Below are 14,061 nucleotides of genomic sequence, written 5' to 3' on the forward strand. Positions count from 1 at the left end.
GAGGTGTTAAAGGCCTCGTCACACCAAATTGGAGCCCTGGTGGCACCGTGGTTAAGAGCTCAACTGCTAACCACAAGGTTAGCAGTTTGAATTCACCAGCTGCTCCTTGGAAACCCTGTGGGGCAGTTCTACTCTGGCCTATAGGGTTGCCATGAGTCAAAATCAATTCAACAGCAACAGGTTTGGTTTTTGGTTTAGCACCAAATAGAAACTTTTTCCTTGACCTGATCTGAAAAACTGAGAACTAATTAGGAAAGGAGCAACTTCCTGCCCACGAGATTTGCTCCTCAATGATGTGTCTTAATAAAACCTAGTATAGTCTTCTCGATCTGCAGAGGCAAGAGTGCCACCCTTTGAAAAATGCTGCCTAATGTCAAGAAAAGCCCTCTGCTCTAGTTTGAAGGAGGTGGACAACTGTATCTGGGTTCTGGAGCCCACACAGACCCTTTCATCTCCATCCCCTGTCCTTGCCGAGACCGCACACCTATTAACAGGATCAGCGTCTTCTGCTCAGCACCGCCACTGGTTTCCCACCAGGAGCAGAAACAACGCATCACCAAAGGGAACTAATATTCTTTAATAAATACCCCTTGGAAACTTTTGGTCTTGTATTCTCCTGGGTCTCCAAGTTAAAAACCCAGGAAAAGAGGACAACAGATTTGAGAGAATATACAGTCTGCTTGAAAGTAGCCCATATGCAGCAAACAGATTGACTGATAAAGTGAAGGATGAGTGGGGGCTCCAATTTAGCTGAGAGTATAAAACCTTCTGCCCCCACCCGCCTCTCACACACACACGTCATGGTTTCCAACCAGGAAGTAGATTTAACTCATGAATATGGCATCCTTTTATTATGTAACTGCTCCAAAGGACCATGCTGGGAGGACCCTGGTCGTGAGGGAAGAGATGGCATTGATAACAGAGGCAAGGGAGACTCAGAATCACCATTTCTAGGTATGGCCAACATAGACCAAGATTTCCAGTGGATGTTAATAAACGGTAATTGAAATAAGTTTGGGAAACTCAGGGAAAAACAAAGATAAACAGGGTTATTTACTGTTGGAAATCTTCAAAGCCTATAAAATGGCCATGGATATGGTGAATAAGTCAGAAAGAGATATGATATCTTGCATTTCCCAGACTTACTTGGCCATGGTACCACTCCCCCACTTCTTGTTTTTCTTGGAGTATTCTACACGGCAGTGGCGGGTCAGTGGCAGAAGTCTCGCCTTCCATGCAAGAGATGCAGGAGACCCAGGTTCGGTTCCCAGCCAATGCACCTCAGCACAGCCACTGCCTATCTGTCAGTGGAGGCTTGCATGTCGCTGTGATGCTGAACAGGGATTCAGCAGAACTTCCAGGCTTAGACAAACCAGGAAGAAAGGCCTGGTGATCTACTTCTGAAAATCAGCCAGTGAAAATCCTGTGGATCACAACAGCCTGATCTGCAACTGATCATGGGGATGCTGCGGGCTGGGCAACAATTCGTTACGTTATGAATGTGGCGTCACGAGTTGGAGGCTAACTTAATGGCAGCTAACAACGACACTTGTTCCAAAGAACACACACTATTGAACAAACTGGTTATTGTACAGTGTACTCCTGAATTGTGAGTACGGTTGAAAGAAAGACAAGTCAAATTCCTTGCAGACATTCTTTAAAAAAAAAAAAAGAAAAAATATATATACATATATAAGCCCTGGTGGCACAGTGGTTAAGTGCTTGGCTGCTAATCAAAAGTTCAACAGTTCTAATCCACCAGGCACTCCTTGGAAACTCTATAGGGCAGTTCCACCCTGTCCTAGAGGGTTGCTATGAGTCAGAATCAACTCAGTGGCAATGGGTTTGATATACATACACACAGAGGAAAGCAAAAGAGAGTCAGGGGAAGATGAGTATGGGAGAAAGGCACAGAGATGGAACATTGTGGCTGGCTTTGAAGACAGGAGAGAAAACCACGAGTCAAGAAATGCAGGCAGCCTCTAGACGCTGGGAAGGGCAAGGAAACAGATTCTTCCCTGGAGCCTCCAGAAAGGAATGCAGCCCTGCCAACCCCTTGACTTTAACCCAGTGAGCCCCGTGCTGGCCTTTATCCTACGGAACTGCAAGATAATAATTTTGTGTTGTTTAAGCAATAATAATAATAATGCATCAATTTGTCTAAAATAGCACTGTCCCGCAGAAATAAAATGCAAGCTACATATGGAATTAAAAATTTTTAGTGCCCACATTAAAAAAAGTACAAAGAAACAGGTGGAATTAATTTTTTTCTTTTTTAATTGTGGCAAATACATATGTAACAAAACATTTGCCTTTTCAACATTCCTCAGATGTACATTTCAATGAAATTATCTTCATCATGTTGTTCAACCATTACCCCAAACTATACCATCGCCCTTAACAGAAGCTCAGTGTCCCCTAAGCATCGAGTTGGTGGAATTACTGTAATTTTAATAATATATGTTATTTAACCCAATATCACTGGAGAAGGACATCATGCTTGGTAAAGTAGAGAGTCAGCAGAAAAGAGGGAGACCCTCAGTGGGATGGACTGACACAGTGGCTGCAACAGTGGGCTCAGACACAGCAATGATCATGAAGCTGGGGCAGGACCAGGCAGCGTTGTGCACTGTTACACAACAGGGGGCTATGAGTCGGAGCCGACTCAGTGGCAACTGACAACAACGGCAATCCCAAATATTACCGTTTCAACACGTAACCAACATACGAAATTACTAAAAGGATATTTCACTTTCTTAAAAAGGAATTTCTTGCAGACGCACAACAGGGCAAGATATCAGCATTGCAGTTACCAGGGTGGAATACGTGATATCGGAAACAACAGCATTTATGAGCAAAACAGGCTCGCAAGGGATTTTTGTTTCAGAATGTATAAATGAAGTATGGGCGTTGGCGTGCTAGAAGAATAATCAAAGACAAGATTCAGAGAACGAATAGGGCAGAAAAAGGGCTAAATTTGTCAGCTGATAAAGTGCTTAGGATAGAGAAAAGATAACCTCCAAAAGAACATTCTTTTGGGATAAGCAAAATGAAGTAGCAGAGATGACAGCTGGAGATTAGTGATGGGAAAAATCGTAAGTAGAAGTGTGGAAGGAAAGGAGAAAAGTGAAAAGCTTCAGAGGAAAGACTTGATGGAGAGGATGCTGTGCAAGTCAACACTTGGGAAGTAGGAAGACAAAGGGTCCCTGCACAAAAAGTCCACTCAGCCTATCAGATAAAACTGGATGCAGAGGAAAACTACCAGAACTGAACTATGACAAAGAAAAAGAAAAAGACGAGTATTGGAAAAATAAGTGTGGGTTTAGAAGGAAGATGAACGATAGTTATAAGCAGAATTTATACAGAAAGAATAAAGGCGGGGGCAGGGAGAAACATGGGCATTGGTAGATTTCAACCTCCAGGTGTACCTCTTTGGGATACTATGTCATTGTTGGGTGATGCTGAGTTGATTTAAACTTATAGTGACCCCATGTGACAGAGTAGAACAGGGTTTTCTAGTCTGTAATCTTTACGGGAGCTGATCGCTAGAAATGCAAACGCAAGGCACTCATTCTCATTCTTCTTCCATGGCAGACATTGCTAGTTGATCAGGGCACTACTGTCTTCCGAGTACAGATTTGGCTCAGAATCCTTCTCAGCACAGCCCTCGAGGTAGCCACTGCTGATTGATTTGACTTGACCCTGGTCATGAAACCTGCATTCTTAATGTATTTTTTAAAAAGAAACTTTCTGTGGCATTTTGATAATACCAACTCACTGAAGAGAAATTGAAAAAGGATACTTCTAGTCAGAAAACCAAAATGTTTCAGAGTGCAACGTTTATGTGTTCAGATGTAACGATGCACACGAGTAAATATGTATACGAAGCATAAATATTTCAAGTAGGTAGACACAAGCATGCCACATTTATTTTGAATCTGAAGCTCTGTTTTACACATTCATAAGCACATGAAAGTTAACTCATGACTCACTGTGGCAACTGAAACCTTAAAATACTGTGGTGTCATAGATCACTTTTGTGTGTGGCCTTTATAGCAATGGTCAGTGGTCTTATAACTCCCACCCAGGTGACTGGGCAGACTGTGCACATACAGTTATTGTAGCCCACCAAGGGGGTTAGTCACTTTTGCCATCTGGCTGGGCTTGAAATGAGCCACCCCAGAGGTGGGGAAGAGAGGAGCCCACCACAGCCAAGAAAGAACAGCCAGGAGCCAGGAAGTCTCTTGGACCTGGGCTCCCTGTACTGAGAAGCTCCTAGAAGCAGAGACAGAGAGAGTGCCTGCATGCCGGGGGGGGTGGAGGGGTGGGGGGATGGGGGGGTGGGGGGTGGGGAGGGAGAGAGAGAACACTTTATAACCCTGAAGGCAGTGAGAAGCGGGAGTGGCAGCCCAAGGAGAGAGAAAGCTGAGTGCCTTTGGGCAGAGGCCAAGGGCCAGGGAAAGACATGCCTGTGAACATGCCTGGGAAGAGGCTGTACTGATGGAAGAACTGTATCCTGAGTGTCCCTAAGCCTGAATTGTAACTGTTACTTCCCTAAAAAAACCCCATAATCGTATGGACTGTGAGTTCTGTGTGGCCATGGCAATCAATTATCAAACCCAGGAGAGGAGTAGAGAGTGCCGTGGGAGGGACAGCTGGTGTCAGAGTTGGTAAAGACGGCAGAGAGAGGAGGCATGTCTCAGCCTCGGGCGTTGATCTTGGTTCTTCTGCCCCCTTGTGAAGTTAGAGGAGGTCAGACTCCGCCTCCATGCCGTTTTTTTACAAGTACAATAAAATAACCTGAATTGTGTTCTGAGTTAAAATAGCCTACGTGAAGCAATAACTTGTTGGGATAATCAGAGCTTTCTCCTTTCTTCCTCTATCTTGTGACACCACATTGGGCCCGACATCTTAAACAGTAGGAGGAAACACCAGATAGATTCTTCTTCCCCCATGGCTCACACCTCTTCAGAAAAGGCATACAAATAGAGCAGTCCAACATAACAGCATTGTGACACATCAGGCCATGGTGATTGCTGGGGAAAAGCTGAGATTTCATCAATGGCAGTAAAAAACAAGCTGCGTTCACTGCCAGTTTTAGAAAGAGAGGGAGGGCGGTGTGTGACAAGGTGTGCTGCCTTCTATTACCACACCCCCCCCAATCAGGCTCATCAATTTCCCCCAGCTTCTGCCCATCAGGAGTCTCTGCCTGTTCACGTGAAGAATCACATGAAGGCATACAAAACCCTCCAATTTTTCTCTAGTCCAGGAAACATTCAGAGCTTTTTTTGAACTGTTTTGTTTGGACATCCTGGTAAGTTATTCATGTTCTGCCAAACATTTCATAATGGTCTGGGGGGAGGAAAGGCAGCCAACTTGCCGGGGCTTACCCTTGTATGACTCTCTTATGAGTTAACAACAACAGCAAAAAGGTGCTCATTAGCCTAGGCTGGCTTAGCTAGATAGAAAAGGAAGCCAATGAGGCTGTGGGTAGGGAGGGGAGGGAGCAAGTGATCCTTCAAGAATTTCTGCAGCCTGAGTATCCCCCGACCCAGATGCATGAGTCACCACCTCTCTTGAAGGTTCCTGCACCAGATTCCTGCCTGGTCTCCTGCAATGATGCTTGCCCCTCCACTGCAAACAGAGAGAGATTGCAAATCACAGATCCAGTCACGTTTCCCCACACTTTCCTCTCCATGGCCTAACCAGGATCTATACAGCCTGGCCCCTACCTACTTCTTCAGCAGCTTATGGCACCATATCCCCCTTGTTCTCTGTACCCAGCTCCATGGGCCTCTTTTCAATTCCTCCTTGCCTTGTGTACCCCAGGGTCTTTGCAGAAGCTGTTCACTCTGCCTTGACTGCTCTGCGCTCTTAGCCTCCATGCCCCTCGCTCAATGTTTATGGTATTAGGTCAAATGCCACATATATCCTGAGGAAGGGCTACTGATAGTGACCCCACAACCGGTTCAGGTCCCCCTGTGATCTGCTCCCAAAGCACCCTTTCCTTCTATGCACTTTTAACGATTTGTAATTATATATTCATGTGGTTATTTAATTGTCTGATGCCCCACTGGACTGTAAGCTCTGTAGGACTACAATAATGACTACTGTCCTTTCCTGTGCCAGAGTACCTTGTGTGCACAGACACAGCAAGCTGTGACAAATACGTGCTGACTTAGTGAACTGATACATTGTGTCCAATGCAACATACTGCTTTGCTGATACATTCACAACCATCACACCTAATAAATATTTTGAAAAAAAAAAAACTGTTATATTGTAAACCAAATATTATTTGGAAAACATAATTAAAAACACTTATACTAAACTCTTCCTTCCATCATAGTTAAGGATGGAAGTTGGGACTAAACTCTGCAAGGTGAATACCTAAAACCTCCAGAAAGAAGACTGTTTCTTTAATTTCCTTTGGTTTTCTGCTTTGAAGGAGCTGGAATCCTCATTACAGCTGCCGAATATAAATGTAGTCAGGTCATCCTGTTTGAAAAATAAACAAGGTGGTTGTTCCATTGAACATTAATGACTGAAGACCAGATGAGTTATGGGATGACATCAAGGACATCATGGATGAAGAAAGCAAAAGGTCATTAAAAAGACAGGAAAGAAAGAAAAGACCAAAATGGATGTCAGAAGGGACTCTGAGAAACTTGTTTTTGAATGTACAGTAGCTAAAGCAAATGGAAGAAATGATCACATAAAAGAGCTAAGAAGAAGATCTCAAAGGGCAGGTAGAAATGAGCAAAGATCTGGAGTTAGAAAACCAAAAGGGAAGAACATGCTCAGCATTTCTCAAGCTGAAAGAACTGAAGAAACAATTCAAGCCTCAGACTGCAATACTGAAGGACTCTATGGGCAAAATACTGAACAACACAGGAAGCATCACAAGAAGATGGAAGGAATACACAGTCACTCTACCAAAAGAACTGGTCGAGGTTCAACCTCTTCAGGAGGCAGCATATGACCAAGAACCAATGGTACTGAAGGAAGAGGTCCAAACTGCCCTGAAGGCATCGATGAAAAACAAGGCTCCAGGAACTGATGGAATGCCAACTGAGATGTTTCAACAAACAGATGCAGTGCTGGACGCATTCACTCATCTATGCCAAGAAATCTGGAAGACAGTTACCTGGCCAATCGACTGGAAGAGATCCATATTTGTGCCCATTCCAAAGAAAGGTGATCCAACAAAATGCAGAAATTATCAAACAATATTAATATCACACACACATAAACTTTTGCTGAAGATGATTCAAAAATGGTTGTGGAGCAGCGTATGGACCAGGAACTGCCAGAAATTGAAGCCTGATTCAGAAGAGGGCACGAGATGAGAGATAACATTGCTGATGAGAGATGGCTCCTGGCTGAAAGCAGAGACTACATGAAAGACGTTTACCTGTGTTTATGGACTATGCAAAGGCATTTAACTGTGTGGGTCATAACAAATTATGGATAACATTACCAAGAATGGGAATTCCAGAACACTTAATTGTACTCATGAGGAACCTGTACGTAGACTAAGAGGCAGTCGTTCAAACAGAAGAAGGGAATACTGGATGGTTTAAAATCAGGAAATGTACGCTTCAGGGTTGTATATTTTCACCATACTTACTCAATCTGTATGCTGAGCAAATAATCTGAGAAGCTGGAGTATGTGAAGAATGGGGCATCAGGACTGGAGGAAAACTCATTAACAACCTGGGATACACATACAACACAACCTTGGTTGCTGAAAGCGAAGAGGACTTGAGGCACTTACTGATAAAGATCAAAGACTACAGCCTTCAGTACGGACTGCACCTCAACATAAAGAAAACAAAAATCCTCACAACTGGAAGCATCAGTCAAGAGATCAAACGACGTATTGCATTGGGCAAATCTGTTGCAAAAGACCTCTTTAAAGTGTTATAAAGGAAAAATGTCACTTTGAGGACTAAGGTACGATTGACCCAATCCATGGTATTTTCAATTGCCTCATATGCATGTGAAAGCTGGACAGTGAATAAGGAAGACAGAAGAAGAATTGATGCCTTTGAAATGGTGTTGAAGAAGAATATTGAATACGCCACAGACTGCTAGAAGAAGAAACAAATCTGTCTTGGAGGAAGTACAGCCAGAATGCTCCTCAGAAGCAAGGATGGCAAGACTTGGTCTCATGTGCTTTGGACATGTTATCAAGAAGGATCAGTCTCTGCAGAAGGACATCATGCTTAGTAAAGCAGAGGGTCAGTGAAAAAGAGCAAGACCCTCAATGAGATGGATTGACACAGTGGCTACAACAATGGGCTCAAACAGCAATGGCTGTGAGGATGGCACAGGACCAGGCAGTGTTTTGTTCTGTTGTACACAGGGTCATTATGAGTTGGAACCCCATGGAAGGCACCTACCACCAACTCACACATGTCTTTTAGAACCTTCTGAGGAAACCAGTCTTTTCTCTTGGACTTGACCAAAATGAAGCCAATGACAATAATCCCTGGAAGATGAACTGTGGAGAAACATAACTTACGTCGGTTTAGAAGCTTCAGCCTGGTCAGTCTGCAGTTTCTCTCCTCCTTCCACCTCCATTGTACAATACACGATGCGATTTGGGGCCAAGGATTTGAGGCCTTGGACTTCCATGATCACCACCTGGAAACAGAATCACACATACTGGAGGTTATTACCAAAGCCCATATGCAGCATCACCCAGGGGAAGAAGCAGAGATGAGAAGTTACATCTGAGGGGTTCTATCAGGTTTCCACCAGTCATACTGGGGCCAGTCTCGCATGACGATGCAGTTTCTCACAGTGTAGCTTGTTGCCTCCTAGATGGAAACACAAGGCTCTCCAATTCAGATACTCACAGGGGCCAGACAGGCAAAGTGAAATGTCTTAATCTTTTCTGTGCTAAATACATAGGATTACTTTTCACTTTCATAAAGAAACAGGCTCTCTTCTACTTTTCTTTAGAAACAGTCTAGCTTTTGTTTTAGCACTTGGCAGAGAAATGCCCAAGAACAAATTCACTTTTCCCTTTACAATAAGGTAAGTGACAGTGAAGTGCCAAGATAAAGGGCAAGTAGCATTCAGCATTAGTGTCAGATAATAGGGAATGGTGGGGACTGTGGCAAATGGGAATACACATGCTCCACGTAAAGAAAGTGGTTACTACTCAGTGTTAGCCCATTGTTGCCTGTCTTCCCTGAGTCCAGAGTTGCCAGACACTCCGATTTTTCCTATGAGAAGATGTAAGTCTAAATCAGAATTGTGATCAGTAGTTGGATTTTGAAATTTGCACCAGGAATCTAAATAAGGAGGAATAAAATACACCAACTCTACGCAGCCCAACACTGTTGGATCAAAAGAAAAACATGTCTTCACTTGCATGTTTTCTGGCCTAGACTGAGGGACAGGGCTGGTATCATGACGGATCAAGACATATTGATTACAGTTCCCGGCACCTCTCGCTGGTACCCCAAACGCCACACAATTACCTGTAGTTCTAATCAACAATAGCATGCCCTATACTAAGAGAGAGACAGAGGGAAGATTGAGATTGGTTTAAAAATATGAATCAAATGACTTATATCAGAGATAGACAAGGAACAAGGTACATAAAAATCACTCAATTACACTCCAAAAAAGAGGCAACACCATCAAACAAGGAGAAGAATGCGGGTGTGCAAAAAACACATATTAGTTAACAGACTTGATTCAAAGAAGTCCAGAATGGCTAACACTGAACCAGGATTCAAAAGCCACAGTTCTACAACTTAACAGCCCAGTGGTTCTCAGACTTTAGTGTGAATCAGCATTCCCAAGGGGGCTTATGAAAAGAAATCTCTCTGGACTCCGCCTCCAGAGTTTCTGACTGAGTAGGTCCGAGACTTTGGATTTCTAATAATTTCCTTGGTGATGCGGATGTTGCTGGTCCCAGAACCATACTTTGAAAAACAGTGATGCAGTGGCTAAGAGTTTGGCTGCTAACCAAAAGGTCGGCAGTTCGAATCTACCAGCTGCTCCCTGGAAACCCAACGGGCAGTTCTACCCCGTCTATGGGGTCACGAGGAGTCGGAATTGACTCGACGGCAGCAGGTTTGGTTTGGTACTAGTCATGTGCTGTGGGGCAATGACTTGGCATTGAGACCTTTTTCTTTCTAATCTCTTGAGCCTCGGTTTTATTATCTGTGAAGGGGGTGATGGTATGTGTCGTTTGTGTGTATATGGCTGTTGGGAGAGGGTCAAAGGAGATAACTGGAACATTTTACACTGGGAAGAGCTGTACAAGTGGAAAGAAATGGGAAGCAGAGTGGAAAGGGCACGAATTGGGAGTTCAAAAGATCTGGGTTCAAATCCTGATTCCGTATCTTCACTAGCTGTGCAATCTTGTGCAAGTTTCTTAACCTCTCCAAGCCTTTGCTTCCATGTCTGCAAGTGCTTCAGAAGATCGTTGCAAGGGTTCATTGAGTTAATATCAGTAAAGAACCTGGCACATAGCGGCATTCTAAAAAAGTCCATTGCTTTTCATCAGAGCACTCCCCTACCTTTGCCCCAGGCCATGCCACTCGGCTTCCCCAACCTCAGCTCTGTTGCTGCAAAGTTAACTGCTCTCCGGTGTCCCTTCCAGCCTCGCAATTCTACAATTATGGAAACAGTGCCTCGCGCCAACCAGCAAGTTCAGATCCCAGTCTGCCTGGATGAGAAGACAGCCCTCTTTCTCCTCCTTCTTGCCTTCACAAACACCTTCACAAATAGCTGCACAATAACTTTGGCTGGCACTTTCAGTACGGTGTGCAATTTGCTGTTCTTCCAATTAAAACATCTTTGGGGGCCCTCGGGTATTTTATTCTGTACTCGTACTTAGAAGTTCAAGCCTGTTTCTACCGTGGACACGCGAGAGTGTGGTTGGATTCACCTACACCTGTATTTCAGGTGATTGGCTGCATAATGCTGAGGACTGACAAACAATTAGAAAATTACAGATTTAAAAGCTTCGTGAAAATCAATAAACTACTCCCCCCGCCCCTTCTGTGGGAAGACAGGAGGAGTAGGGAATAAATTGCCACCTCTAATTGGCAATAATCAAATTCAAAGACACCTAAGAAAAAGCATTCAACACCTCGGGTGGCAGGATTAAAAAAAAGAAAGTTTCTGTGAAATTACACCGATGACTTTTTCACACACCAAGCGCTCTATATTTAATTGAACACTGCCTCTTCCGACTGCAAAATGCATGCTGCAAGCACCGTAATGTGACTATCTGGTTCCAAACTGAGCGCAGAAAAAACAAATTTCCAGCAGGTAATTCCCAGCAAGCCATAATGACATTCAGGAAAATTAATTTAGTCTTTACAAATGCTAATTCAATCTATAGAAATTTGATCTATTCTTTTGGTCTTGCCAAAGAGAGGGGCATCATAAAATCCCTTGTGTAATTTTGAGTTTTAATAAGTTATTAGTGGCTCTCAAACTTGGGAGTACATAAGAAGTACCCGGAGAGCTCACTGGAGGCAGATTCCAAGGCTGCACCCTGCTTATACAGTTTTTTCCTTGACTACTGGGTGCTGGGGGTTACTTTATTGAGGAGTATTTTGCATATCACGTAATTACCCCATTTCAAGTGTGCAATTCAATGGGCTTTAGTAAACCTATCAAGTTGTGTGACTATCATCATAAATGAATTTTAGGATATTTTAATCCCCTCCAATGGGGTCCCTCATGCCTGTTTCCATCCCCTGCCCCAGGGAATCGCTAATCTACTTCCTGTCTCTGTAGATTCACCTTTCTCTCCTGGACATTTCGTACAAACAGAATCACACGATATGTAGTCTTTCTCTGAGCATAACATCCTCAGGGCCTTTTCCCGCCACAGCAGGTGGCAGTAGTTTGCTCGTTTTTGCTGCTTTATCGCATTTGGTTGTGTGGCTACACTGCACTTTGTTCACCCATTCACCAGCTGAGGGACACTTAAGCTGTTTCTGGTTTTGGCTGTCATCAGTAGTGCCAGGGGCAGCGGTGGCTCAGTGGCAGAGCTCTCACCTTCCGTGCTGGAGAGCCGGGTTCGGTTTCTGGCCAAGGCACCTCAGCACAGCCACCCCCCTCTGTCAGTGGAGGCTTGCACGTTGCTATGATGCTGAACAGGTTTCAGCAGAGCCTCCAGACCAAGATGGACTAGGAAGAAAGGCCTGGAGACCTACTTCTGAAAATCAGCCAGTGAAAACCCTGTGGATCACAATGGTCTGACCTGCAACTGATGATGGGGATGGTGCAGGGCTGGGCAGCGTTTTGTGCCACTGCGCATGGGGTTCCCATGAACTGGGGTCACTGTGAGCCGGGGGCCAACCTGACAGCAGCTGATAGCAACAACACGAATACTGTTTCTCGTCTCTGTGTAGATATGTGCTTTCATTTCTCTTAGGTAGGCCCTAGGAGCTGAGTTGCTGGGTCACATGGTGGCTTTATCTTTAACTTTTTGTCAAACTGTTTTCCAAAGTGGCTGCACCAGTCTATATTCCCACCCTAGACACTCTGCTTCGGTGGCCTTGGTGGTACTCAGGAATCTGCATACTTAGCTAGCTTCCCAGGTAACGCTGATGTATGTAGATCCAAGCACTGCCTTAGAGTATGTGTCTAATAACCATAATGTGTGAGTAGGCATTATAGAGAAATTTATTGACCTGTTGAGCATTCTGCTACAACACTGGCCCCCATAGGTTCTTACTTTGGATGCTAAGATACACTAAATAAAAGTTGACCACAACAAAAGACTGTCTACTGTGTAGATGATAAACAAAACCTAACCAAACCCATTTGTGTAGATGATAAACAAAACCTAACCAAACCCGTTGCATTGAGTCGATTCTGACTCGTGGTGACCCTACAGTGACCCTATAGGACAGAGTAGAACTAGAACTGCCCCACAGGGTTTCCAGGGAGTGGCTGGTGGATTCAAACTGCAGACCTTTTGGTTAACAGCCAAGCTCTTAAGCAGTATGCCACTAGTGCTCCATACAGTTGACAAAAAAAAAAAGGAAAGAAAATTAATAATTCACCACAAAAAATGATACTAAGTTGCTTCTATCACACCTGCAATGTAGGCTGCCAAAATGTAAAACTCCCTGGATTGGGTAACACCTTTATAGAATCCTGGAGCACTGCTGTAAGACAGGGATGCATAAAATCATGTTGGCAATAGGCCAAGATTAAATTTAGTAGGTGGATCTTGAGATTGCCTTTCCTTTAGAAAAGGCTGGGCTCCTGGAGGTGGGGAATCCCTCGCTGGTTAGCTGATCTCTGTTTAGCAAGCCGTTATTTTAATAACTACTCTGGGGCTTACGGGGGCATAGCAGCTGGCTGCGGTGCAGCTAATCGCCACGGCCCTCGCTGTGCTAGGAAACGTGCAATGCTTTTTACCTCCAGGGAGAAAGACAGCACGACGTCTGACTTGGAGAGCTGGTTTTCGCTCTCCTCGCCCAGGTCGATGATGGAGGTGTTGTGGCTGCGTTTCAGCTTCTGAAGCTTGAACTCGCCGCCTTTGGACACCGGCATGCTCTCCAGGTTGGCCATGAGCAGGTTGACGGACGACTTCAGCTCCTCGATGTACATGTTTTCCATTTCTTTGGAAACGAACTTGGGAAATTTGCGCTCCTTGCAAAGGAAAAGAAAAGTATGAGCAGAGGAGTAAACAGAGGTCTGATTCACAGAGAAGGCTTTTATCTCACAGCCCAGAGTTGTGACAACATGTATCAGTAGTGACATTTGCCTAGGTATATGAGGTCCCTGGGTGACGCAAGTGATTTGTGCTTGACTACTAACATAAAGGCTGGCAGTTTGAATCCACCCAGAGGCCCTGTGGAAGAAAGGCCTGGCAATCTGCTTCTATAAAGATTACGCCCAAGAAAACGCTATGCAGTAGTTCTACTCTGCAATGCATGGGGTCACCGTGAGTCAGAATCGACTCAACAGCAGCAGTTGTTTTGGTTTACTGTGTCACTGTGCTGGAAAAACATTTAGCCTAGCTGAGTAGACGGCTGCTTGCCTCCTAACAGATAACATATATAA

At 44.4% G+C, this 14,061-nt stretch overlaps 1 protein-coding gene across 3 annotated transcripts in view; it reads right to left on the reverse strand.

The window, feature by feature from the left end:
- The window catches only part of CADPS (calcium dependent secretion activator), a 578,687-nt gene that overhangs the window by 276,170 nt on the left and 288,456 nt on the right, over positions 1–14,061 (reverse strand). For all 3 annotated transcript variants that reach the window (XM_049861704.1, XM_049861703.1, XM_049861702.1), the window contains exons 5-6: positions 13,414–13,647; positions 8,528–8,649 (exon numbers count right to left, since the gene is read on the reverse strand). In XM_049861704.1, coding sequence (XP_049717661.1) covers positions 8,528–8,649; positions 13,414–13,647 — 356 coding nt within the window. The remainder of the gene's footprint in view (positions 1–8,527; positions 8,650–13,413; positions 13,648–14,061) is intronic.

Source organism: Elephas maximus, chromosome 20 (assembly GCF_024166365.1).
Source record: "Elephas maximus indicus isolate mEleMax1 chromosome 20, mEleMax1 primary haplotype, whole genome shotgun sequence".
In the NCBI taxonomy this organism is placed as follows: Eukaryota; Metazoa; Chordata; class Mammalia; order Proboscidea; family Elephantidae; genus Elephas; species Elephas maximus.